We start from the raw sequence: 27,519 nt of genomic DNA on the forward strand, positions 1-27,519 counted from the left end.
GATTAAGGAGGTTATGGGTCACACGTGGCTGGGGTTATGGTAGAATAATGGTGTTAAAACCAGATTTTAAGAAGAGGAGAATGCTGGGGCTTTTCTCTTCTCCCCGTGGTAGCAGTTAGGATTTTCATACAAATTGCACTTCTATTGCAAATGTCTTACTTGCCATTTAAAACTTAATCCATTTAACTTGTGACCAGAACCAAGCCTATATTGTCTCTTTAATCCATCCCTTGGCAAAAAAAAAAAAAAAAGAAAAAAGTTATCTAAGAAAAAGAAAATTGTGGGGAGTAGGGAGAGGGTGATTGGGTTATGGACATTGGGGAGAGTATGTGCTATGGTGAGTGCTGTGAAATCTGTAAGCCTGACGATTCACAGACCTGTACCCCTGGGGCAAATAATACATTATATGTTAAAAAAAAAAAAAGAAACAGACAATTGCAAAACGTTGTTTATAGTATGATCCTGTTTTTATTTAAAAGAATATCTGTGGGGGCTCCTGGGTGGCTCAGTCAGTTAAGCGTCCAACTCTTGATTTCGGTTCAGGTCATAATCTCAGGGTTGTGAGATTGAGCTCCCTGCCAGGCTTCAGGCTGGGGATGGAGCCCGCTTAAGAGTCTCTCTTCTTCTCCTTCTTTCCCTCCCAAAAGGAATGTCTGTGTTTGTGTGTGTATTTATAAATATGTATGTACATGATAAAGAAAACATCTGGGGGATATATTTCAAGTTATGATGGGGGTTTCACTGGTATATACGTATGTCACTTTAAATATGTGTAGTTTAGTCTACATTAATTATCCCTCTATAAAGCTATAGAAAATTGTAATAGGGGTTATCTTTAATGGTCAGATTATGGTATATATGACATAATTCTTTTGGCTGCAAATGACAGAGACTCAGCAGAAATTTCTAAAGCAAGATCTGAATTGTCCAGACACTTCTTCAGACATAAGTGGGGCCAGGTTGTCAAATCATGACATTAAGGATCTCTCTCCATCTCTCGATGCACCTGCTGTCTCAGTTATGGGCCTCATTCTCAGTTCCGGCCTGCGTCTCATCAGCCTAGCCCCCTACTGGAAAGAGAGCAGCTCTTCCCCCAAGAGGATCAGCACAATCCCAGGGCTGACTTTCAAGGGCCTGGCTTGGGCCACAGCTCATCCTCAGACCAGTGAATCACTGTGGCTACAGGGTTGGGGGGGAGGGGGGCACTGTGTTGAGAGGCTAAGGCCAAGGTCATGGGACCCAAGAGGCCAACAAAGGAACTTTCAAGGGCCTCTTAGGAAGACAGTGAACTTAAAAAAAAAAAAAAAAAAAGGAGGTGGTGCTGAATGATTCTCAAAAGGAAATCTAGAATTCTGTTGCCCGAAGAGGAGGCCTGCACCCACCAGTGTCTGCTCTTAAAGGAACCCCATCTGGGTCATAGAGTTTTGTGATAACTGTGTTTTAATAAGCATGCATAAGAGGAAAATGAGACTCCTCCTTAAACAACTGATGTGGGTTACATCTGGTTATGATCATTCAGGTAACTAAATAATGAGCGTGGAGAAAACATCAAAGCTCAGATCTTGGCCAGAGCCCCTGATCTTACAGGGCATGGACAGAACGAACACTGTTGAGACCGGGAAACCAGCCTCGTCCTTTCTGTAGATGTTGACTGTGTATGTCTAAGACCCATGGGGCCATCAGACCATCTCTGGGGGCTCTGGGTCGCCTGAGCGATGCACCCAGGGAGCCGGGCCTTCGTCAAGCTCAGCCTCCTGCCTCTGTAAATAATTCCCCCGCATTCCGACATCATCCTGGTCTGTTTCTTCGTTTCAGGGTTACACTAAGGACATGGTGCCTGACTTCGATGAGAAACATGATGAGTATTTAATATTGCTTCAGCAGAGGAACCGGTAAGATGAGTTGCTCAATGGCAGCTCTTCCTATTAGCCCAAAAAAAGCCCCATTTCGATGTATTAAACAGCATGCGGGCTCTGCTTCACCTAGGAACAGGCTGCAGGCAGCCTCCACTCAGAGGCTCCGGATATTATCTGCAATCCTAGCTCCCGTTTCTCCACTCGCTGATTTAATTGCATCCTTGATTGAGTTGTAGCAAATGGTTCTACATGTAAGTACCACCTCTAGCCTCCCTGCCGCTGCTCTTGGAGAAGGTGGCTTTGTCATGGCCAAATCTTGAACTTGGCAGGGCCTGTGCATTTAGTCACCCGAATAGCCCAGTCTGTGATCATCCAGGCTCTGACGGGCCTGTGGAATCTGAGCCTGTAATCATGCCTCATTAGATCAAGGTGGGATCGTTTCACGTCTATGTTTAAAGTTGGTCAATATGTCATTTAACGTGAAGTCGGTACTCGTTTTGAGTCTGGTGTGCTAGCTCTGGAAGAATCCCACGGTAGATGCAATGTTTGGTGACCGAGGGCAAAGCGGTGTGGTCTGGCTGGAAAGAGGCATTCCCCTCTTTGCTGCCTGCCCCGGCCCATGGAAGTTCACGGTCTGTTCACTGTGTTGGTCCCCAGGTCTCGGGCTGCGCGTTAAGCTGGGTTTGCAAACTCAGATGCCAGGAGGGGCCGGGCAGTGAGTGGAGCCAGCTTGGTGGAGACCGTGGGCACCTGGGAGGCTCACTTCCCAGCTGCTCAGCTCAGGCCAGTTGTTGTTTGTGGGAACCTGGGCCCGGGGATCCCTCTCCTTCAGGGTTGCTGGAGCAGCTGCAAACCTGGATTTGGGTCGAAATCTCCTGAGTTTTAAAATGTTGGTAAGGCACTCAGATTAAAACACAAAAGAACAGGAAGAAGTCCCCTAAAACAGAGCTGCAGGAGTGGGGAGGATGAGGTCCTAATCTGGGCCTTGGTGTTACTAGGAATGAGTCTGGGGTCTTGCAGGCAAGAGAGCCCTGGGGCGAGGGCTGGGGAGGGTGGTGGTTGTCATCCTGTATATTCAGCCCTCATCTGACTGGCTGGACTCCCGTTGGCATGTTGCATGGACAGGTTCAGTCCTTGGTGTTACAGGAGTTGAGCATTCCCGCCCACCGACCCCTTTACTAATATCCACTGAGATGCCCAGGATCTCTACCAACACCCCTCCCTTGTTGCCAGATGCCCCCATTTGAGGCAGCGCGACCCCTAGTGGCGAACTCTCGAACAGGTAAACTGTAGGAGCAGCTAGAAGCGCAGCCAGGCAGTGTCCTCTGTGCGGGTTGCCCTGTGCCCGCTCATCTCCCCCACCAGGGGGCGGCTCCGGCTACCTTAGCAGGAGGCTCGTGCTGATTAGCCCAACATGGGTTTTTATTATCATTAATGCCATGGAGCAGGGTGTTTTTATCCCGTTCCTGGCAGGCTGGATGGTGTCACCAAACACCTGAGTGATCGTTTAATCATGTCCTTGTGACTTCTCTGGGAGGACATTGTCATAGTTCCTTAGGAGCAAATTGCTTCTCATTAATCAGCAGATCAATAAGTGCACAATCAAAGGGGTCCCAGCCAATAGCATAGAGAAGAATATCCAGAGACAAGGTTGTAGCACAAAGGCAATGAAAAAATATGTCCAAGCCAAGTTGCCATAAAAATCGGGGGACGTGTTGTCACCAAGAAGGGGCTGGCGTGACTCCCACTGGAGACATGAAAAGTGGTTGGCCCCCCGAGCTATCGCCAGGTGTTGCTTTAGAGATACCTTTTCTGGGGTGCCTTCCGCATGCCAGGCACCTCACCCCATCATTTCATTGTGTCCTCCCACTATGTGGTAAGGTGTAGCTACACTCCTTGCACCCATTTTCCAGACAAAGGAGACCCAGAGTGGTAAGCCGTGTGTCCAAGGTCATCAAGGCAGGAAGTGGTAGAGCTGGGCTGTACTTTCTGATTGAAGTTTGGTTTGACATTGTCATAAATTATCAGGAGGGAGAAACCCCCCAGAGTTGCCACTTTCACGATGAAGGGTTTTGTGGAAATAAACCGCAGCTTATTGGAAATCTAGTTATATGACCTGGTAGAAAATCAGCATCTCGGCTGTGTAGTGTGCACAGACAGATAGGAAAACCTAGCCTTCTGATCCAGGTTGCCCTGTGACCTGAGAAATGGGGGGTGGGGGTGATCATTGGAGCCAGTTTCCAGGAGTGACCTTGCCCAGAACATAGCCGCCACAGAGGCTGGTGATGTTATTCTTTTCCTCATTCAGTAGGAATTCACTGAGTGCCTTCTCGGTGCTTAGCACTGCCACTGGCGTGAAGGAGAGCGTCGTGATGAGGAAGGTACAGACTTTATTAGTTAGTGCTCCCGGGGTCGAATGGAGAGAAACCCAGGGTAAATAGACCTTAAACAATAAGGAAAAAGTATTGGCTCAAAAACGCCAGAAACCAGCTTCAGGCATAGTTGTATCCAGGTACTCAGTTCTAACTCCATGTTGGAGTCCCTCAGGCCGGTGCTTCCTTCATGGAGGCCAGGGTAGCCACTGGCGGCCCCACACTTACATCCTGCCTCAAGGAGAAGAGAGCACTTCCTTCCTGATAGTTCCAGTGAAAGTCTTGAGGAGGGCCCTGCCCCAGCCCCGAGTCAGTCACGCCCTGTGCTGGGTGAGGTAGCATGGTCTGATGGGCCACTCCTTGGCTATCTCCTTAAGCTGGGTGGTGGAGCAAGTGTATAATAGTAGGAGTAAGAGTAGGAATGGAGTGGTTCTGAAAGGGGATCTGAGAGGCTCCGTTTGGAAGATGGGGGAGAGTTGCCGGCAAGGCAGAACGAACAGGTGTCTGCCCATAGCCCTTGCCCTTGAGGAACTCCCCGGGTGCGGCAGGTGAGCACAAGGTCATCTATTTATAACTATGCCCAAAGAAGCAGAACATGATCTTGTGCTGCAGGAGAGGACCAGAGGAGGTGGTAGAGGATGTGACAGCCCTGGGTCACCCCTGTACAAACTTCCCAGAGGATCCTTAGTGATTCTGGTCACTCACCTTCATGAAAGATATAATCACACCCAACAGATTCGCTCAACAACACATCCACCAGACAGGGCCAAGTGCTGGAGGGTGGACGGCGGAGACGGGCTGTAATGCATCCCTCTAAATGCTGAAGGCTGGACCGGATCCAGGAGCCCAGCAATAGTATTATATCTTCCTGTGGGGGATGCTGACATCCAAAAGGGCGAATCCCAGAGCCCATGGGCACCGATGTTCTTGGAGAAATAGCAAGCTCTCTGAACCACTGCCCTCCCCCTCTACATCCTTCAGGCCTGCTCTCAAATGCCACCACCTCCAGGAAGCCCCCATCTGGGAGCCACTGCTCCTCATCCAGACTCTCCTCCCTCAGGGGCCCTGTGACATGTTAAGGGAGGAGACTAGACACAGCAGAATGATGTGGGTGGGAGATGGGCTCTGGAGCCTTGTGGACCAGGTTTTAAATCCTGGCTGCATCCTGGGCTCTGTGACCTTGGGCAAGTTCATCTATAAAACAAGCCAATGGAAGGACCAGTGAGGGAGTGAGAGGGACAACACCCAGGTGCCATCACCATCATCACCATCACCATCATTGCCATATTAATGTTAAACACACCTTCTCCCTGAGCTGATATCCAGGTATTGCTGGAATGTTTGACCCTTGGAAAAGCCCTCAGGTCCCCAGGAGTAACTGAGGTTGGAGGGGCCTTGTGGCTAGCCTGGTCACACAGCAGCCACAGCGCTCTCAGGCCAAGGGGTTCAGCCAGCAACCCAGGCATGGCCACGCCCAGGAGCAACGCGCCCCCCCACCCTGGCTTGGCCATGCCCTCTCACCCGCTGGGCCCCTGTTTGTGCTCCTCCCACCCAGTGGTATCCCCCTGTCATGTTCCTACTTCCTCTCTGTCCAAAGAGCTCTGTACAAGCAGCCCCACAGGCCGCTACAGGCTAAGACAGAAAAGGCTCCAGTGATGAGCACGAGGACCATGGGAGCTGGGAGGATACGCATCTGTGTCTTCTCTCCCCTGCTAGACCTGGAGGGTCTTAGAGCCACTTTTTCCAGAAACAGGTATCAAGAACATTCCTTATGCTCAGCATGGTCCCCATATCCAGGGGTCAGGCTCCACAGTAGGAGGGGAGAATAGACAGACACCGAGAGTATCCCATGGTGTGAGGCAGCGAGCCCTTTCCCTGCATCCAGCAAAACCCGGAACCCAGAGTGTGATGGGGGACCAGGTGGGCAGGGGCTCCATCTTCCACAGGGGAGGGACCTTGTCTGAGTTTTCTGAATCCCCTACACCAAGGGCCCGCTTTTTATGCAAAGCAGGCTATCAATTAAACAAAAAAAAGACACCACTTTTCTTCGATGCCGCGTGCATAGTGCGTATCACTGTCGGCTCAGCTGCAGCCGGGGAGTTCCTTCAGCGATCCCTTTCACAGTCTGGATAATTATCTCCTCATTTATCAGTTTCACAAATTCATGTTTTCATCAATCATTCTGCTTAAAGAGAAGCACACACGGAGTACCAGCTCTGGATCCCGCACAGCAAGTGGGATGTCACCGTCGCCACCTGCCCAGCGTCAGGAGACCCCCGGAGGGAAGTGGAGGCAGGCACCCTGTGCCTGGGTGGTCAGACTTTCCACTCTCTGGGCCCCTCCTAGGGCTCAGGCTCCCTGCACACTTTCCCCAGGGCCCGCTGCAGCCTTCGGTGTTTTGCTCCAGAGAGAGCAACGATGGCTCTGTTTGCAAAGTGTCTCTTAGTGACTTGTGTTTTCCTCCCTTCTGTTTCATGCTGTTGCCCGCCCAACAATCAACTCCCAGGCTTCTAAGGCTGGCAGGAGATAAGAAGTCTGTAATAAATGTTCCTGCCATGATTGTTGAAAAAGATGGATGTATCAACAGCTAAAGAAACATTTAAAAAACAAACAAAGAGATCACCCGTAATGCCACCACCCTCCCTCAACAACTGATAGGATTTTCACACGTATCACCTTCCACTCCGGATCCACAAACCCACCTTTTTCCAACTTTGCACTGAACCACACAGTACCATTTTTATTCTGCCTTTGCTCCCCCTCCCTGTCCTCCCAATTGCAAGCAGTTCCTCACATCTGGACAGATTCTTAGTAATGATACCATCTGCGTGGGATCCCAGCTTCCGTTCCCCGCTGTTGGACATTTGGATTGCTTTCAGGGGTTTGTTATGACCGAACACTGACTCTTGTTCCTGGTCAAGACCGATTTGCTGCAGTGGGCTCCCCGGGGGAACACCAAGCATATGGCATTTTCTCTATTTTCATATTATGTCTGAATTAGCAGCAGTGTTTAAGTTTGCCAGGTTCAGTGTCCTCTTCCTTAGCTTTAGAGGTTGTCTTTGCTGTGGTGAAGACTCAAGCCAGATTGCTTAAGTTTGCAGTCTAGCCCTACCACCGTGCCTGCTGTGTGACCTTGGGCCAGTTACTTAACCTCTCTGTGTCTCACGCGCCTTGTCTATTAAATGGGGATAATAAAAGTAATTACCCCATAGGGTTGTTGGAGAAGATTAAGGTCTTAATATAGTCAATCCTTGTTATTCATGGTTCCCTAAATATGAATTCATCTACTGACAAAAATTTATTTGTAAATTTTAAATATTTGCAGCGCTTTTGTGGTCATTCAAAGACAAGTGCAGAGTAGCAAAAAATTTTAGCTGCCCAACACACACACATTCCCAGCTGCAATAGCTCTTATTTTAGCTCTTACCCCATAAAAAAGTGGCCTTTTCACAGTATACTGAGTGCCATGTCTTACACATTGTTATGTTTTTCCTTGGTGATTTTGCTGTTTAAACTGTACCCTAAGCATGGTCCTGAAGTGCTGTCTGATGTTCCTAAGTGTAAGAAGGCTATGATGTCTCTTAAGGGAGAAAAAACATGTTAGATGAGCTTCCCTCAGGCCTGAGTTACAGCCGTGCTGGCTGGTGAGTTTCATGTCAGTGTCTCAACCATGTATCAAATAAGGTGCCTTTAAACAGTAACACATATGCAACAGGGTTCTATAGTGATCATTTAATGAAACTATTGGGACAGAGGCTCACAGGAACCAAGTCCTATATTTTCCACTGGGAACAAGATTTCAGTATTCACTAACTCAGTATTTGTGGGGACTTCATAAAACAAAACTACCGCGAATAACAAGAACCAACTACTGTATCCATACCACAAGTAGAACCGAATTTGGCACCTTGTACACACCCTTTATGTGGATACTATTTCTATTATTTTTTAAAATTTGCATTTTGCGGGCGCCTGGGTGGCTCAGTGGGTTAAGCCTCTGCCTTCGGCTCAGGTCGTGATCTCAGGGTCCTGGGATCGAGTCCCGCATAGGGCTCTCTGCTTGGCGGGGAGCCTGCTTCCTCCTCTCTCTCTCTCTGCCTGCCTCTCTGCCTACTTGTGATCTCTCTCTGTCAAATGAATAAATAAATTCTTTAAAAAAAAAAAAAATTTGCATTTTGCTAGTTTGATAGGAAATTACTTAATCACAAAGGGGATGCACGCTGGTTGCCAGGCACCTTGGTTGTCTGTATCTTCTTGTGCGGAAATAAATCCAGCTCATACGGGGTGTATGAAGGTGCTTATAGAAACACAAGGGTTTGGTGTCCGATGGGTATGGTTCTGAAGGGGGGTGGCTGGTGAGGATGCTCACACTGTTTATGGCACTGACAATCTCAGGAGTTGGGAAAGGATTAAGCCTGAGGTGTGAGGTTGGGTTCTTGAGAAAACTAGAGGTCCAGCCTTGTTCATGCCAAGACCCTCTTAGCCAAAAGGGGATGAGCTAAAGCCTACTTTGATATATACTTTCACTGCATCAGAATATAAAATGATGACATTTGGGATATCGGGGCGAGCTTCTGAGAACACATTTATTTACTGAAGCAAAAAGTCAGTCTGCCTGGTCTGATGAAGGATGTTTTCTGATTTGTAGATGTTCTCTGAAATTCCTTGCAAAGGCTTAGGACCTAAGACTCTTAGACCCGTGTTTTGTTAAACCCTGGAGAAGGTGCCACTGTCCACACAAGGTGGAGATGCATGAAATTGGGCAGCGTTCGCACCTACCTGCTTTCCATCCTGGTCCCCGCGGGGCGAGGAATGATGCGTGGACGCGTGCCTGCGTTGTTGCTAACGTGCACTTGAGCCTCAGAGTGAAAGCAGAAACACCCCTGCAGAGCCCGAAACAGTCTCCCCCTTGCTGCTTCTCCGTGTGTGTAATGGGCCTCTTACAGGCTGTTTGTCGATGAACAGCTGGGCACCCACCACCCGGCCTCCGATTAGAGACGCTTTGCCCATCAGAGGCGCAGTTCTCTCCCCACACGGGGGTGGGCAGCGGCCCAGGCTCACATAACAAGGAGGAAGTGATTGTTTCTCTTCCAGGATATTAAAGCATCTGAAAACCAAGGACCCCATGCAGCTGAGGCTGGAGCACTTGGAGCAGGGTTTCTCTGTCTATGTCAATGGGGCCAATTCGGAGCTGAAGTCGTCCCCCCGGAAAGCTGTCCACTCCGACTTCCCCAGGAGTGCCTCCCACACCGAGGGGACACATGGTGAGCACGGGTCACTGGGCCCCGTGGAGCCACATCCTGTGCCCTTAAACTTACCTGCAAATAACTAGTTAACCTGTTCAAGTTAACTCTACTCACTTTGCCAGCAAGAGAGCAGGGGGCACCTGGGTGGCACAGTGGGTTAAGCAGCCAACCGGGGATTTCAGCGCGGTCATGGTTTCAGGGTCGTGAGATTGAGCTCCGTGTCAGGCTCTGTACCAGACGAGGAGCCTGCTTGAGATTCTGTCTCGCCCTCTGCCCCGCCCCCTGCTTGTCTGTGTGTGCACTTCCTTTCTCTCTCTCTCAAAAAAAAAGAGAGACAGAGAGAGCAGGAGTGTGAGAAAGGACAAAATCCCTTTTTATTCCTTTTAAAACTTAGCCTCGGCCTCCATTACCCCCAGGGCAAAGGTGCCGAGAGCCGTAAATTCCCGGCTTTTCCATTTTGCGGTGCCAATAATTGAAAGAAGTGTCTAGAATAAATTAAATTATACCCAATTTTCAGTGGCTCTGTTTTCACTTCAGTACCCAACCCTGCGTGATATTTAACTCCACGGATTGTGCTGAGTGTAGTTAATCCAGACTGCACAGACTTGCAGTCGATCCCGTGTGTCCTGTATTAAACTCTCAGGGAGTTTGTGAAGTTGATATAGGAGCATGCCACCCAGCGGCCGGCCCAGGACCAGCACCAAAAACAACCTGGCGGGAAAGCAAACGAAATGTCAGAGCACACGGGGTGGGGTCCCAATTGGGCCAGGTTACTTTGTCTCTCTCCCTGGCCTTTGTTTCCTCATCTGTCAAATGGGACTGAGGGGGGCACCCATACCTAGGGCACCAGGGTGCCCTTGAAGGCAGACTGCTTTGTCTGAGGACCCGGCCTGCTACTGCGTTACAGGAAGAGCATTTGGAATGAGACAGAGCTGGGTTTCTGCCACTCTCTAGCTTGGAGACCTCTGGCAATAGGGTCCTCACTGACCCTCAGTTTCCTCTTCTATGACATGAGAATACTTAAGCCCACCTTGCCGGCTTGCCAGGAAGATTAAATGACATACGAAATGTAAAATGCCCGTCGCACAATAATCTTGATTCATGTTATTCTGAGTCACTGCCTTACGGGTATGGGAACTGTCCCAAGCCATAACAGACAGTATGAGTCAAAACAACAAGGAGAGAGTGATGTCCCCAAACCTTCTCCTAGGAGAAGAGCCACTGCAGTCCAGCTTCAAGTTTAGCATGAGCTTCCGGGCCCCCAGGGCAATGAGAGAAATGGGATGATTCTCCTAGCTCTTGGGGAGGAGGAGTTGGGTCAACCTGCCGCGCTGGTTGGGAGAAGCAGGCCTTTCCTGGTCCAGGTTTCAAGGAGGTGCGTTTAGCAGGAGTCTCTTCTGTACTTGGGCCACCAGCAGTACCTTCACTCCCCCAACAAATATCTCTCCCTTCTCTCCTCTTTTACACAAGCACTGGCCTGTAGCGCGCACGGTGTATATCCTGCTTCTGAATCTCGGAGACTGTTCCTTTTGTATACAGACCTGCCCATTACAGCTATGACTTACTCCCCATTCCCTTTCTCCCGAGCATTTGGCCTGTTTTCTAACGGCCTGCTGCTACAAACAGGACTCGCTTTGCCTACAAAACTTGGGGCACAGGGGAGTACATTTTAGATGGAAGTCACTCATCTTCCCTGGGTGTGAACTTACCACCAGTGCCTCACTGAGTCTCTTTCCCTCATCCCTGGTGCAGATCATGGACGGAGAACCCTATTGCGAGAAGTGGAGGAAGCTTTAAGACGCAATTCACGGACAGCCCCCAGCAAAGTCCAGCGCCGCGGATGGCACCAGGTCTGGGAGCCCTGGGCAGTGTCGAGACGCATGGCCCCTGCTCATGCTTTAGAATAAGGAGCAGGGTTCTTGTGGGAACAGAAACATAATCCTGGCATTGGGAATCCCTGTGGGCCTTGGTGGGTCTGACAGGGTACCACATGGGTGTCTTCTCTGTGTGTGGTATTGGCTCCTAGAAGGTAGAGGGGTCTGGGGGTCCTCTAGTCCCCTCTCTGTGGCATGATCCTCCCCTCCAGATGGGGGATGGGGCACCCCAGCACAGACTCACAGCCCCATGGTGATGACTTGTTTACATAGCTATCTTTTTTTTTTTTTTAAAGATTTTATTTATTTGACAGAGATCACAAGTAGGCAGAGAGACAGGCAGAGAGAGGGGAGGAAGCAGGCTCCCTGCAGAGCAGAGCGCCCGATGCGGGGCTCGATTCCAGGACTCTGGGATCATGACCTGAGCTGAAGGCAGAGGCTTAACCCACTGAGCCACCCAGGTGCCCCTACATAGCTATCTTTTACTGCACACCTACTACATGCCTTTGTCCTCATGGCAGACCGGTAGGACAAGTTCCAAATTTCTTCCTGTTTTAAGGAAGCCAAGAAAATGAATGCTCGGTAAAGCTAAGTGAGCTTTCCAAGGCCAACCACTAAGAAGTGACAGCAGCAAGACCCGAGCCTAGATCTGTGCTCCAGGTGCCGTATTCCTGCCCATGTAGTCCTTACCTTGCGGTTACTCACACTTGCCCTGGGGTCAATGGGTCTCAACCCCCACAGCGCATTCACATTACCTGGGAGCCCCACCCCCCAGAGATTCTGACTCACTTGGTCTGAGATGAGGCTTAAGCAATGGTGTGTGTTTTAATCCTGTGGTCCCCCATGTTGATCTTTTACACTATGCCATATCGGTAGGTCTGTAGGAAATTTTTCTGTAAGTTTTATTGGCCCGTCTTTGCAATCACCTTGTAGGTCTGTAACTGTTGTCATTGTGCCCTTGATGAAACTGAGGGCCAGAAGGATAAGGTGACTTGCTCAGAGCCACATAGCCACTAGGGAGGTTTGAACCCCAGACCTGTGACCCCCAAACCCATTGGTCTTCCCTTGCCTTTGTGGGTCTATAATGAAGTACTGAAGGTTTTTTCTGACCCACTGAATCCCACAGCCTTATCTCAGTGCAGAAGAGCAAGGCCTACAGGGCCCACAGCTCGGAGGCCTCCTTTTGTCCCCAGCAATGAATGTTAATTTCTCATTAAGGAAGCCTTTCTCCACTTCCCACTTCAGACCCGCCTAGTTGTTTCGAGTGCCTTCTATTATCAGGAGCCATATTTGCATCTTAGACTGTGACTTCACGGCTGGCCCCAGAGCCTGTGCAATTTAAAAAGACTTGGGTCTAAGATTAATTAGCATCACCCCCACCACACCTCTCCCTGTGGTCCCACACTTCACGGGGCCTAATCATGGCTAATTTCCTGGCTTCCTAATGCCATGAAGGCTGTAATTGTCCTTCTGCGCCGTATCAGTCAGGGGTCAGTCAGTGCCTAACCATAGAGACCACTCGGGATGTTGTAATCAGAGATGAAGGGAAGGGAGGGAAGCAGGTGCTTACAAGATCTCCGGGTGGCAAGAGGAGGGATCCCGAGTGGGAGGCTGGGGGGCCTCCTGGAATGGCACCCAGCCTTCCAGCACAGCCTGCCAGGAAAGCCACTACCTAGGACACGGCGGGGCAGGTGGAGGATCCGCATCAGGGACGCGTCACCTTAGCTGGCTTCCAGAAAGCAGGTGGCCACCACCACCACTGTTGGCCTCTGTTGATGCTGTGCCTGCTAGATCAGCCCTGCCTATAGCCGGTCCCACCAGGCTAGGGCACTTGGAAACTTGTCTCCTCGGCCACTGTGCTCAGCCTAGAATCAGCCACTGTGTGTCCCCTTCTTTGCACCTCACTTTTGCTCTCGCTGCTTGCAGGAGGCCGGCTGATGGGCAGTACCTAGTCGCTTCCAGAACGTCCACAGAAAGGGCATCTGGGAAACATAGACTGACTTTCTGGCCTCTACTGAACACACAGGCATCCTAGGCGGAAAGCGGAAGGGGTCCTGGGAGTTCAGCCCACCCCCCTACTACCCTGTTCCCCCCACATGCGGTGTTTTGGGGACCATTCTCCCTTGATATGGATAAACCGGAGAGCATTCAGTGGTCAGGTCCCAAAAGACATCACCCTTTAATTTAATTTTATTTTTTATTTTTTTTTAAAGATTTTATTTATTTATTTGACAGAGAGAAATCATAATTAAGCAGAGAGGCAGGCAGAGAGAGAGGAGGAAGCAGGCTCACCGCTGAGCAGAAAGCCCGATGTGGGGCTCGAACCCAGGACCTGGGATCATGACCTGAGCCGAAGGCAGCGGCTTAACCCACTGAGCCACCCAGGCACCCCCACCCTTTAATTTTAAATTAACCTTTATTACCCTGACCCAGGCACTGTGTGAGGCTCTGGAGTTAGAAACAATCACATAAGGCTGGGTTCCCGGCTATGAGGACGGTGGGGGGACTGCCCTGCCTGCAAGGAAGATGTGACAGCCGGTCCAAGCGTACGGAGGACTGGCCTGCTGGACTTCCAAGTGAGCAGCTTGAGGCCTGTGGGCTGAACTTGTCCCCCGGAGAATGTCTTTTGGACTCAAAACGGTTTAAAAGAATCTTAGTCACTCACTAACATTTAAATTCAAAAGTTTTCCTGTTTTTTTGTTGTTTTTTTTTTTTTTAAAAGCTCCATTCCGACTTCCCTGGAAAAATGGAAAGAGCTGGCTGTCATGCTCGGCTTCCCCTTCCCTTGAGGCCGCTGTCAGCAGAGCTCGGTAACAGTCGCCCCATGAGGCCGGGTACATGCAGACCTGTTGCCCACAGTCCCCACCACTCCCTTTAGCGCCCCAAGTTGAGGCGAGTGGTGGCTACGGTTGGTTGCTGTGCTCTGGCTGCTGTTTCCCTCCTACCGGGTGGCTTCCCACCTTTCCATTTCCCTCCTGGCCTACTGGAGCCTTTGAACCCGCGGCCCGTGGAGGAACTCCAGCCCGTAGGTGCTGGAGTCAGCGCCGTGAGTGAGGCAGGCAGGGCCCTGCTGGCCTGGAGCTCACGCTTCCCCTACGAGGGTGGGGGTAATGGGGAGACTCTGCGGGGCAGCCGCTCTAGAGAAGGGGGGCAGCAGAGTCTTCCCTGGGGGCCACCCCTGACCTGATCGCTGAGGAGGAGCAGAGCCAGCCCCATGAAGGTCTGGCGGGAGTCTCCTAGTGGAGGGCATGGGGGGGGGCGGCAGGAAGGCGGGTCAGGCTGAGGGTCCCTGGGGTAGCTGGTGAGCAGGGGTGGAGAGGCTGAGTGTGGGGGTCAGGGGTCACAGGTCACAGTGGGCAGACACAGGAGGAAGTTTGGATTTCATTTTAAATGCAAAGAATCTTCTGGAGAGTTTTCAGTAGGAGACTTACGTGTTCGGGCTCACGTTTTAAGAAGATCCCCGGCGGCTGCATTCCAAAGGATACCCACAGGGCCTAGTGGCTGTAGGAGGACCAGGCAGGAGACTTGGAAGCAGGGCTCCCCCATCCCCCGCCGTGAGCCTAATGCAGCCTGTGTCTCTTTGTCCCCCAGCCTCCACCTCACAGCTCTGTCCCTGGCCCCCAGAGACCCCTGATCATCTCAGCTTCCTCGACCCATCCCAGGGTGTCATCACCCAGGTCTTCCCAGAATTGGTTTGCGGAAATTGTGCAGGAAAGAGACCATCTGAATCTCTCAGTCGGTCAGCCCGGGCCACATGCCTGCTCCTGCCCTGCTAGGCTGTGACCAGAAGTGAAAAGCCTGCTTGGGGCCCCCAGCTTCTCGTCCAGGACAGTAGGTAGACCCGGTGGACCGACCGAACTGTTACCAGAAGAAAGAGGGACCGATTGGGTTTCCTTTGGCCCCAAGTAGTGGAGCTAAGTGGAAAGGTTCTCCCTGGTAGAAATTACATGGGGACAGGTTTGGGGATACGTAGGATGGAGAGGAAGGCAGTCTCGACCTCACCCTTTTGGGTGGGCTCCGCTGTCCTTGGAGGCAGCCAGAGGTTGGCAGTGGCGAAGGCAGCAGAATCCCCAGTGGCCAGGGGTGGCCAGCTCTCAAAAGCCACTCCACCAGGAGAGGTCCCACTGCCTGGTCCCGGTCCTGGGGTTGCTCCTGTGTGGCTGTGCCCAACAGGGAGCCACACAGGCACTCGGTGTTTTGGCACTAACCATGGCCTGGTCAGCAGGGGACACGGAGGCCCAGCGCTCAGGGAGCCCCCAAGTCTCAGCCCTCCCCAGCCAGCACTGCTCCCCACCATGGCCTCCCTGCCCTCTTCAGCTGGCTAGCTTGCCAGTTTTTCCGACTGTTGCCCTAAACTCTCTGGGGTCACACGTCCCCTTCCCAGTGACCAGGACCAACACATTCACCTCTTCCAGTAGAATAAGCTCCCTTCTTAGGGTCTTGCCCACCAACTAGGAAGCACTTTTCGGGTAGAGATGCTCCTGATGGAAGGGGCTGTTGGGATCCTTGCTCTCCAGAAGGTCCCAGAGTCATCTGGACACTGGCTAAGAGCCTGACCTGGAAAACCCTTCCTGGGGACCCTCCGACTGTGGGAGAGCCAAGGAGGGGACTGGTGGGGCAGTGTCAGCCTCCGAGCTGCCGCTGTGGCAACCATGGGGTGGGCTGGAAGTGATAAATGGGCTCTTGTTGGGACTGTCCTTTCTCCCCCACCCTTCTCAGCCTCAGATCTTTCTCCTGCTATCACTGGATTAAGATTTATGGCTTCCTCAGCCTTGTAATACTTGGGTGGACAACGGGCCTAATCAGCAGAGTCCTCGTTTACCAAAATGCTGTCAGATTTGATGAACGTCACCAGCTCTTAGCATTAAATTCGTAGTGAAGGGATTGGCCTTTCAGCAATTTACTGTGGGGTGGGCTTTCCTTAAAGGCCCGGAAGGCGAGTTCATTGCAACAGAAAGCAGAGGCTTTGCTCTCACTCTGCTGCTGTATCCGGTTTCCTATGGCGGGCCAGGCAGCTAAAGCACCCCCAGGAAAGCTCACGAGTACAAAAGTGAAGCCCTTTCCTTTGTTTTCCTATTTCTGAGTTTTGAAAACCCCTGCCGTGAGGACAATAAATGAAACAACCCATAAAGCATCAGCTTTGACAGCGACCTTGTATGACGCAGACTGTCAAGAGTGTCGAGTGCTATTATTTGTAAGAGATCAGACAAATCTGGGAAGAACCTAGCAAATAAGGTAGATTTACTTCCCACTCTAAACCTGCCTGGCAGGATCTTCAGAGCTCTCTTGCCTCTAGGGGGAGCCACTCACATACTGCACAACCTGAACAACCATACGGGGCAACCCCTAGCCTTGATCTTTCTCATCTGCAGGAGCTTGAATGCATACCTGTTAGAACGCTTTGCTAAGGGGGCAGTAGATACACACAGATCACTCTGGGCCTGGCCTTGGGCTGGCAAACTGGAACAGGGGTGTCTGGATTTTAAATCCTGTCCTGGCATGTGGGTGATACTGCAGGGGTCTACCCAGGTCTGGGTGCCACAGGTAGGCAGGAGAGAGCAACCACTTAAAAGCACCCACTCTGGGTAAAGCAGCATGCCAGGCAGGGAGCCAGCGAGGAGCTCGGGCATCATCCTTGTGAGCATGTGAAGGTGGGAGGCAGGGAGCGGGCGCCTCCTGGGGGCTGGGTTGGAACCTGCCAGCCTCGTGCTCCTTTTGGGAGGTGGGCGTCGTCGTGTGGGGGAGACGGCTCCCCATCTTCTCCAGTGGCAGCAGAGCCACCTCCCTGGGGCTGGGGTGGGAGAGCAGGCCAGATGGAAGACTATTTCTTCCCCTCTTCAGCACCCACTCAGCATTGAAAACTCTTTCTGGACCACGTTAATTTTGTCAGATGTTGCTTCCGAAACGTGTTCCTCCATTATGTGTGCTGTGTGCACTCCCTAAGGCCAGGCCATTGGTGGTTACATTTTTTTTTTTGCTATCTTGACATGCTTCCAGAACCTTGTATGCAGTCAGGATTCAGTAAGAATTTCCCAATTAAGTGCCCTCATGCCTACTGCAACCTTTTGGCAAGGCGAGCAATTGTGTCAAGCTCCGAGGAAGGGAGAAGGACGCTTCTGGGAAAAGGGAGAATGGGAAAGTGGCAGTGGAGAGAGACATACCTGCACTCTCCTCCTTGAACCCTGGAGGTCGTTCTCATACTTATCATTCAGATCAGACCAGCAGAACTGCATTAATGCCACAGCTCTTTCACTCGCCAGTGGGAAAGCCCAGTTCAGGCATGGCTGGATACAGGTGCTCAGACAGTGTAGCAGGGCTCATTCTCCACCTTTCAACTCTGTTTCTCTCCATGCTGCTCTGTGTGATGCCAAGGGGGCCACCACCAGCTCCCACCTTACATTCTGTCACCCTGCTATTGGCATTTCTTGGCTCCCCTGAACCGATCACCTAGTCTCTCTGGGCCCTCAGGATTTAGTGCTCAGTTCTGCTGGGCCTGTCATACACTCCAACCACCCATGGACTCCGTTCCACATGAACACTTGGATTGGGGGTGAGGAGGTAGAGGATTTCCCAAAAGAAAATCAGGGTGCTTTTGCCCGAAGACGGGAGTGAATGGAGGAGATAGGTGGAAACAGCAGCACTCCCCGCCCCCTGCCAACAAAACTTAGGCTCACACTACTGAAACTTCAGTGTGCATGTAAGTCACCTGGGCTCTTGTGGAAATGCAGATTCTGATGCCTCGCTCTAAGACGGGCTTGAAATTCAGCATTTCTCACAAATTCCCCAGGAGAAGCCAAGGCTACTGGTGCACACACCAGTGGAGTACATGGAGTAGTGAGGTCCTAGTCCAAGCCTTCCCTTTCTAGATAAAGGAACAGAGAGCCATGGAGGGGCCAGGCTGTGCCCCATGCCCAGTGCCCTCCCTCTATGCCGTTCCCCCTCCATGCTGCCTCCCCTTATCCCGCTTTCCTACCCTCCCTCCTTCTGTCTGTCTCTTTCTCTCTCTGTCTCTGTGTCTCTCTCATTGAAGCATTTGGGTGCTATTGAGTGATTCCTGAGGAGGAGGGGGAGCCTGCCCTCCCCAGAGTAATGGTTGAAAATCTATCTTGGAGATGAACTTCAGAGCCCTTATAGCTTCATCCTGGCCCGAGGCAAGAAAGCTCTCAGGAGTCTCCTGGCCAGGAAGCCCAAGGTTTTAGGTATTCTGTGTACTGCTTCCCTCCGTACAGACTGTGGCCACCATGGGAAATGCTCTGAGAGCAAGCTGACACAGCCTGGGAGGCCAGGAGGCCACACTTGGAGCATGGGGGTGGGGACATCGCCAAGGGACGGATGGCCTGAGCGAAGGGAAAGTGTCCCAGAGCACCTTCCTTCTGCCCCTCTGCCTCTCCCTGTTCTCGGACAGGGGACTGCCCACCTGCATTTTCCAGCCTCTCTTTTTCTTTACTCTTTCTTGCCGAGATCTTTTTCTCAAATGATCTATAGCCATGCCCCTGCCTACTTTTTTGAGTGCTCGATAGTCTCAGGAATTTCTTAATTTCCCTCTCTTCTCCCCAAAGGCCACTGTAGCCAAAGCTGGGCACATTTCTTTTTCACATGCCCACTGGGGACGGTCCAGCAGGCCAGTTTAGTACTGGAGCCGGTGGCCAAACTCCAGCTCTTGGGCCGAATCTGGCCACAGCCTGTTCTTACAAATCAAGTGTTTTGGGGACCTAGCCATGCGCATTTACTTAGGCAATATCTGTGGCTGCTTTCAAACGACAGTGGGACAGTTAAATACTGTGACGGAGACCGTAGGGCAGGCAAAACCTAAAATACGTCCTCTTTACAGGAAGCGTTTGACCCACCCCTGGTTTAGAGCAAGGCCTCTGGAGCCGTCCCGCTGGGGTTCAAATCAAGGTTCTGCGGCTTCCTAAGCTGTGTGACCTTGGGTAAGAGGCATTCGGCCTGGTGCCTCAGTTTCCCCCCGGGGTTGCTATAGGACTAAGTGAGCTTCTAACACGCTAGGAGTGCCACTAGTGTGAAAGCGCTAATGGTGGCGGGGGTGGGGGGGGGACGATGTGACTGTGGCTGAGGAAGGTGTTCAGTCCTACCAGGGAGAGGCCCGCCGGCACTAAGGCTCTGCATTGTGTCCTTCACCGAGATAACAGCTCAGTTCACCAAGGCTGTGGGGCCACAGAGATTTATGGGGTGGAGGGTTCGAACCCAGGACACGAGGGGAAAGGCAGGGTCTAAATCCTTGTCCCTCAGAGGGGTGCTATGTTCAGTACACATGGCTTGGCCAACCTCTTCTCTCAGAAGGTAGGCCTCCCTAGAGCGAGGCCCAGAGCAGAAAGTTTAAGGAGGCCCTCGCTCTTGGATCTGTAACCCCTCTAAAATGTCATGTCTCGCTTATGCCCCCCACCCAGGCCCTGGCCCTGAGAAGTCCTGAGGGGGGGAAAAAAAAACCCAGGGTCTCCTAAACCCGTTGGATCACAAGGCCAATTTGGGGAAGTTTATCACGCACTAACATTTTACTGATAAGGTATTTCAAACCGAAAAGTTGCTTTAAAAAAACCCTACTGAGCATGCTTTTTGTGGTAGCAACCAGTAAAGACTCCTGAGCAGAGGGGGCAGGACCCGCCAGGCTGGCCCTTGCGAGCCAGTGCCGGGCCATTGTGCCTCATAGCATGACTGCTGGGGGACAGGGACCTGCCACGTCACGGTCTGCCCCCTAAGGTGCTCACCCCTTGGAGGAATCGAAGCATTTGTTCCATTGCTTCTGAAACCATCTTCTTCTGTCTAGAAATCGGTGCAGATCAGAACAGAAGCTGGCCCGCGGCTCCACATTGAGCCTCCTCTGGGCTCTTCTGAAGATTTTGAGGCCTGTGGAGATGAGACCGCCAAGGCCCAGGGTGCTGCTGGGGACCGTCCGCAGGTAGGACTGACTGGCCTCGGCTTGTGTCACAGCGGCTCTCAGGGCACATGGCGACTTTCCTTCCATATGCCCCTGAGTTCTTTCACTGCGACATTTATCTCCCACACTGTAGCGAGCACCCAGACCACAGGCTAGATGCTCCACTAGGTCCCCGGAGGCCAGGTGTCAGTAAGGCTGGTGTCTGACCCCAGAGTAGCAACAGCATACAATCCCTTTACCGCGGGAGGGAGTTGAGGGGTGGGGCAAGGTGTGGTGGGCTCAGGAGAGCTTCTAGGGTATCCAGGAGGGCTTCCTAGAGGAAGTGACATTTGTCAGAGTCCTAAAAGCTGGATGAGAGGGGAGAGGAGGGTGGACAGAACCTGATGGAAAAGGACTGCAGGCAGAGGGAACAGCATGCACAGATGCCATGAGGCTGGACTTGAAGGAGCACAGTGCAGGCCCAGTGTGAGTCGGGGAATGTGGGATGAAGTAAGGTTGGAGGGGCAGGGAGCAGACCAGGAGGTGTGCACAATGGGCTTGGTGAGGGGCAACCGTGGGTGGTTGGTTGCATTTTATTCCAAGGGCATAGCTTTTATACATAGAATGAGTGTGTAGATCATCTCCATGGTTATGTAGAAGCAAAATTATTAGCAGGCAGCTGGACAAAGTCAGGCCCCTAAACCAAACCCTGCCCCATTCACTGGGCCTATGTTCTGCCGTGGGTCTGGGCTGCAGATGTGACAGCCTCCCTCAAAGAACAAAAATCTTGCCTCCGTACCTTTAAGAAATACATGTGACTCATAAAAGCCATGGGAATAGCGTCCAAGACACATTCCTCTGTGGTGTTGCCTGTTTGTGTCTCCTTCTTGGCACACGAAGGACAGGTAAGGAGCAAAGGGTCACTTTGTTTCCCATCCTGGTCACAAAAGTCTGCAAATAAATTGGAAATTCTGTCTTCCTGGGGAAAAAAAAAAAAAAGAACATCTTTTTTTTTTTTTTTTTTTTTTTTTAATAGAATAACCCAATGAATGACCTTGTTTCCTACCCAGTCCCTAGAAATGGGATTTTACAGTAGGCAAAATTGTGGTGTGGACTTTACTGCCTTTAACACCCACCTCCCACACAACACACACACACACACACACACACACACACGCACACGCGCACACGCTTCTGAATCAACAGAAGGTCCCTGCTCAGGGTCTGAGCACATGTCTGTGCAAACAGCCGTCAGTCTCCCTTCACTTGGGAGCCTGGTCCATCCCCAAGTTCAGTCTGTTGTAGTCTCAGCCATGCTCCCTGTCGGAGAACGTGTGCACGCCCTTCACTCAGTAAGTGGGGTAGTTCTTTCTCTTCTCCTTTGGCTATTTGGTACCCCCCGACCTCCCACCCCCTGGTAAATGAACATATAGTTCTTCCTTTGCAAGCTCCCAGGCTCCCCGCAGCCCCAGACAGCCTGCCCCTCACGAGCTATTAAAGCTCCCATTAGCATTCCTGTGTGCGCGTGCGTGCTCAGAATCAGCACTCTGCCAACACTTCATTTTCTCCACCCTGAGTGCTTGATTCTATTTCTTTCTTTCCCTTTCCTCCCCATCTTGAGGGGGCACTCCGTAAGGTTTCACAGTCAATTTCCCCTTGGAGTTATTTTCCTGCTAAGTGAAAGAGTAAAATGGTGACGCCAGTGTTCGACCAAGGCAGAAGCCGTAGAGATGCAATCTGAACGAGAGAGAGAGAGAAAGGCGTGTGGCTAAATATACTCAGCCACCTCACACTGTTTGCGAGTGTAGCTCTGAAATGGAGCAAAAGGAGATGTGTGTGTGTGTGTGTACTTTTCATCTGACCTTCACTGTTGAAACACACCAGCCTGTCTGCCTTCCATCATACCCTTAGCGATCTTCAATTTCTTGGCGGCTCTGAGTTCACAGACCGGCGTGCCACAGACATGCTCGGTTGGCCTCCAGCCCACTGACGTGCACGGGGCTTTTGAAAGAATTACTAGCTGACATTTAAGAATCAGGAGATTCCATGTCAGAATGTGAATTGGGGGCTTGCCTTGAAACACATGAACATTTGGGAGCCCCGTCCTTACGTGGCATCAGCAGCTGGGGCTAAGAAGCGGCCGCCCCTGGGGACAGGTGTGCACTGCACGGGCCACGGTCCCTGCCCCAGATTGCAGGCACCGTTCTAGACACTGAAGATAAAACAGACAATAAACAACATGTCCTATGCCAGTAGGTGATAGGGCTGATCAGAGCAACGGCAAAGGGTTGGAAAAAGACGGGCAGGGGCTTCTCAATGATGAGATGCCCTGGGAGTGGTTCTGGAGAAAGACTGGGAGCAAGCCCTGCAGGAAAGAGCTTGCCAGGCACAGGAACAGCAGGCATGAAGGCCCTGAGATGGGAGCGCAGGGGGGACATCATTGTGCCTGGGAGCTGGGTGAGCAAGAGACAAGGAAACGAGGTGAGGCCAAGGCTCAGATGGCCTGGGGCTTTGAGCCTGTCATAAAGATGAGGGATTCTACTTTGAGTTAGAGGGGAAGCCACCGTAGGGTCCTGGGCAGCTTAGGAACCCCAGTGACAAGAAGACACCTCTTTCCAGAGGGTTCTGCCAAAGTGCCAGGTCTCAGTCATGTTGGGCTTTGTGTTGCAAGGGATAATAGGGCTCCATTTGTGTATCAGGAATGAAACAAAGTGCACACTCTTCTCTATTAGTAAGATGTCTTTTTCCGCCTGGTAGTGTGCAGTCTGTATAAAAAATTTCAACTGATAACAAAGAAAATAAAAGTCTTTTCATAATTCTGCTGCCCCAGAGATCATAGATGGGTATATCCATCCAGAATAAAGATTTCTTATATTCATTATATGTATGTATTGATTATATCCAAGAGGAGGTGGTAGATCTGGAATGTTCCAGTCCCAGCCCATTCCTAGTGAGTGCTAGCTAGTCCCCAAGTTCTGTTACTAGCTGTGAGTTTTCCCTCCATTGTGTGGGCCTTGAAGTGGGGTGAAGTGGTTATTTGCCCCCAACACAGTTCAGTGATCTCAAATCATTATTACTGGCTGTGTTTAGAAACAACTAAACACCTGTCACAAGCTGTGTGTTCCCAGCAGCTCTGCCCCCTGTGGCCTCTGCTGAGGCCCATGACAGCTCAGCCCCTGTGGGCACGGTGGAGATTCTCTTCTGCCATCGCTGGCCAGCCCTCCTCCAGGGGCTCAGCCAGCCCCACTAGTCCCCAGCAGGGCCCTGCAGCAAATCCCTCAGTCCGCCTTCAGCAGTTTCAGCGGTGAGGCTTAAAACCTGTCCCATTGTGTGGGTACTTCTGTTTTAGATGACCATATAAATAACTTCCAGTGAGGACTGTTTTTGCCTTGTTTTGTTTTTGTTTTTGTTTTTTGTTTTTAAGATTTTCATTATTTATTTGGGTGGAAAGAAGCAGAGGGAATGGGAGAGAGAGAAGATCAAGTAGGCCCAGCACTGAGCCTGGAGTCCAACAAGGGGCTTGATCCCAAGACGCTTAGATTGTGACCTGAGCCGAAAGCAAGGGTCAGACGCTTAACTGGCTGGAGCCACCCAGGGGACCCCCCTTTATTTTTTATTGTTATTTTCCCATAGATGGAATTATATACCATCTGCCCTCTTTGATAAGCCTGCCTTTTTTATTCAACCAGATGTGGTGGCCACACCTCCACGCCGGCCCTCACTCGGTCCTCACTGAGCCAGTGTTTAGGTGTTGTGCAGCCCAAGTCTGAATCCCAGTCTACTTACTTTCCGTGTGCCTGCCGTGGTGTGGGTGAGGCAGGGATGGGTTTGACCCAATCAGCTTTGGGAGCAGGCGCAGAGAAGGAGGTAAGAGGTGAGGAGGGAACCGGGAGGCATGGAGACCAATGGAGAGGACAAGGGACCCAGCACGTCTTCAGGGACATGAGTTGCTTTTCCCACACCCGTTCTCTCCACTTGTCCCTAGGGCACCAAGTCTTCCACTGACACCACGCCCTGCGATTTTCATCTCTCCCTTCTGGACGCCCACGGATGCCCTGACCCTGCGAGCAATATCGACAAAGAAAGGATCCTCTTAACTATCCAGGATGTGATGGTAAGATGCATTTCAGCCTCATGTCCCCATGAAGGGCCGGGATCTCTCCCAGAGCCAAGCCGCTGGGCTGGAGGTCGGGCCCCACGAAAGCATCTTCACCTACACCTGGGAAGATGATGTAGGTCACAGCCAGATGCAGCGTTCATAAAAACCTCAGGCCCCCCACTAGATTTAAAACAATACACATGAAATTTGACTTGATGCTATTTTTTTTTAAAGATAGTGGAAGCTTGCATTAAGTGAACCCTTACTAAGTTCTGGGCACTGTGTTGAGTATGTTACCTCCATTCCTGTATTAACCCTGTGAGTTAAATGCTAGGTATTTTCTTCCTTTTTTTTCCCTTTCTTTCTTAAGATTTTATTTATTTATTTGAGAGAAAGAGAGAGAGTGTGTGAGAGAGCACAAGCAGGGGTAAGGGGTTGAGGGAGAAGCAGACTCCCTGCTGTGCAGGGAGCCCAATGTGGGACTCAATCCTAGGATCCTGGGATCATGACCTGAGCCAAAGGCACATGAATGGGCCCCCAGGCACTCAAGTGCTAGGTAGGAGAGAAAGGAGGCCAGGCCTCAGAGGAACCCAGACTGGAAACCCGGACCCCATGACTCCTTACTCCTTGCAATTAATGATCGTAGGCTGGGAATTATGCCGAGCTACTTTTGCTCTCCAGAGTGCCCAGTTCTCTATAGGGACAGCGGTCTGTTTTGAATATGATTGGTGTGCTGCCTGGAAGCGAGGGGCTGAGAGGTGGCCGTCTATCAGCTGAGCTTAGGATCCAGAAGACCTCTCCTTAGCAAACCCAGAGCTGGGAACAATGATGAAAAAATGTTTTTCAAAAATGAAATCCAATGAGGAAACCACCAGCCAAAGCCAAATTGAGGGACTGTCTGCAAAACAGCTGGGCTGGGGTCTTCAGAACTATCGGTGGCACGAGAAAGCCTATTCCAGATAAAAGAGGCTAACCAGATACCGCAGTTAGGCTGCATGTGATCCTTGCGGTAGGGACGGGGCGGGGGGGGGGGTGTCAGTGTTGGGATGGTTTGGGAAATAAACAAACTTGAAAATTCACTGTATTATATTAGATAACAATATTGTATCGATGTGAAATTTCCTGAATTTGAGGATTATATTGTGTTTATGGAAGAGAAGGTCCTTGTTCTCAGGTCTTCAGAGAATTGGTGAAGGTGTAGGTGAAGGGTTTTTGGGTATTCATTATACGCTTCCATTATACAATTCTGGTATGTTTTCTGTGGGTTTAGCTTTTTTTTTTTTTAAATAAAGCTATTTATTTATTTTTCTTTTTGAAGCTAGCACATTAAGGAGGAGATACTCTGCTTCAACAGAGCTAAGCATTAGCAGAGAAAGAAAGAGAAAGGTTTAAAAGGAGACCTAGTTGAGAGGCACCTGGGTGGCTCAGTCGGTGAAGCGTCTGTCTTCGGTTCAGGTCATGATCCCAGGGTCCTGGGATCAAGCCCTCACCTCAGGCTGCCTGCTCTGCGGGAAGCCTGCTTCTTCCTCTCCTACTCCCCCAGCTTGTGTTCCCTCTCTCGTTGTCTATCAAATAAATAAATAAAATCTTAAAAGATAAAAAAAGGAGACCTAGTTGAAAAGGCTTAGTAGGATTGTATTGATGTTAATTTCCCAATTGTGCTGTTGTGCTTTATAATTATGCAAGGTGTTACCATGGGGGGAATTGGATGAAGGAAGGGTACATGGGATCTGTCTCTGTTGTTTCCTACGAACAGCATACGAAATCTACAATAAACATGACATAAAAGGTAAAAGCTAACTAAATAAACACAAATGCACATGTCCTACCTTCCAGAGGCTCAGATTCTGATTCTGGGTTTGGGCTCACGCATTTTTTGTTTCGTTTTGTTTTGGTTTTTGTTTTTTAAAGCACCAACGTACATGAGTGTATTTTGCAGCAATGTTTGAGACCCACAGCTTTAAGAAAAGACAGAACTGCGGATCTCAAAATTTGATATCCACAAGAATCACTTAGGATATTTGTTTGAAATACATATTTTAGATTTCATTTTGAGCTAATGGAATTTGTATAGGAGACCTGCTTGCTCACTCTCTTTCAATTAAATAAATAAATCTTTTTTTAAAAGATTGTGTTTTTAATAGAACTCCCAGTGATTCTGAATCAGAAGACCTAAAGATTTCAGTTTACCTCAGATGGAAGGAAAATTTTGGAGATAATTTGGACTTTGTGGGTTAGATCTGGGGACCATAAAAGAAAGGAATTTTAAAATTCAAAGTTCGAATCTTTCTTCATCATATAAAAGTGAGATAACTGTGAAGTAAAAAACAAAATAAAACAAGAACAAAAATCCAAGAGATTCATAAAAGCTGGAAAAGGATGGGAGGGAGCTCCGCCCTTGTCTTCAAAACCGTAATTTGTACTTCCAGAAACTCGGTGACAAAGGATATTGCTTAAAATAATAAATGAAAGACACAAAACCGTAATAGCTCCTGATGGCATCTCCTCTATTACAGATCAATTTCTATCCAGAACATTGACCATTAGTATCAAGGAAAGACAAAATTATGTTTTAAGGCGGCGAGAAAGTCCTAATGTATTTTAGAAATATTTTCCTTCTTTCTTTTTCCTTTTAAAGATTTCATTTATTTATTTGACAGAGAGAAAGGATGTGTGCACTCGAGAGAAAGAGATAGCACATGCGCAAGCAGGGTGGGGAGGGGCAGAGAAAGAGGAAGAAGCAGGCTCCCCAGCGAGCCCGATGTGGAACTCAGTCCCAGAACCCTGGGATCCTGACCTTAGCGGAAGGCAGACGTTTAACTGGCTGAGCCACCCAGGTGGCCCTAGAAATATTTTCATAGAAAATTATTTTATTTAGGGTTTAACTGTTTAAAGAGGTGAAGTTTAGGTAAACAGAAAAGCAATTTTGTGTTATTAAAGCATCATTAAGAAAATGAATATGAATCCTTCATATCTGGCTTTTCTCACATTAGTCACATTCAAAGTGTGTTTCAAACTGGAAAAAAAAAACAATTCAGAGAAAATAGGGGCCTGTAGGAGAGGATTTATTAGTTATGAGTTGAAAAAATTAAGCTGGATGTTAAGGTGAAAGTAGAAATACGGTGATGAATAGAAGTGGGTGTGGCCAAAAGGGCTGCAGGGTCTGCTTCAGCTCACAGATGTGTCTCCTTGGCTGG

General features: G+C 50.2%; 1 protein-coding gene across 1 annotated transcript in view; it reads left to right on the forward strand.

The window, feature by feature from the left end:
- Nucleotides 1-1,830: 1,830 nt before the first annotated feature.
- The window catches only part of LOC111162277 (KIAA0556 ortholog), a 161,807-nt gene continuing 136,118 nt past the window's right edge, over nucleotides 1,831-27,519 (forward strand). The window contains exons 1-5 of the mRNA XM_022526574.1: nucleotides 1,831-1,892; nucleotides 9,323-9,492; nucleotides 11,227-11,324; nucleotides 20,134-20,265; nucleotides 24,209-24,337. Coding sequence (XP_022382282.1) covers nucleotides 1,831-1,892; nucleotides 9,323-9,492; nucleotides 11,227-11,324; nucleotides 20,134-20,265; nucleotides 24,209-24,337 — 591 coding nt within the window. The remainder of the gene's footprint in view (nucleotides 1,893-9,322; nucleotides 9,493-11,226; nucleotides 11,325-20,133; nucleotides 20,266-24,208; nucleotides 24,338-27,519) is intronic.

Source organism: Enhydra lutris, unplaced genomic scaffold (assembly GCF_002288905.1).
Source record: "Enhydra lutris kenyoni isolate GAN:26980312 unplaced genomic scaffold, ASM228890v2 scaffoldscaffold90, whole genome shotgun sequence".
Lineage (NCBI taxonomy): Eukaryota > Metazoa > Chordata > Mammalia > Carnivora > Mustelidae > Enhydra > Enhydra lutris.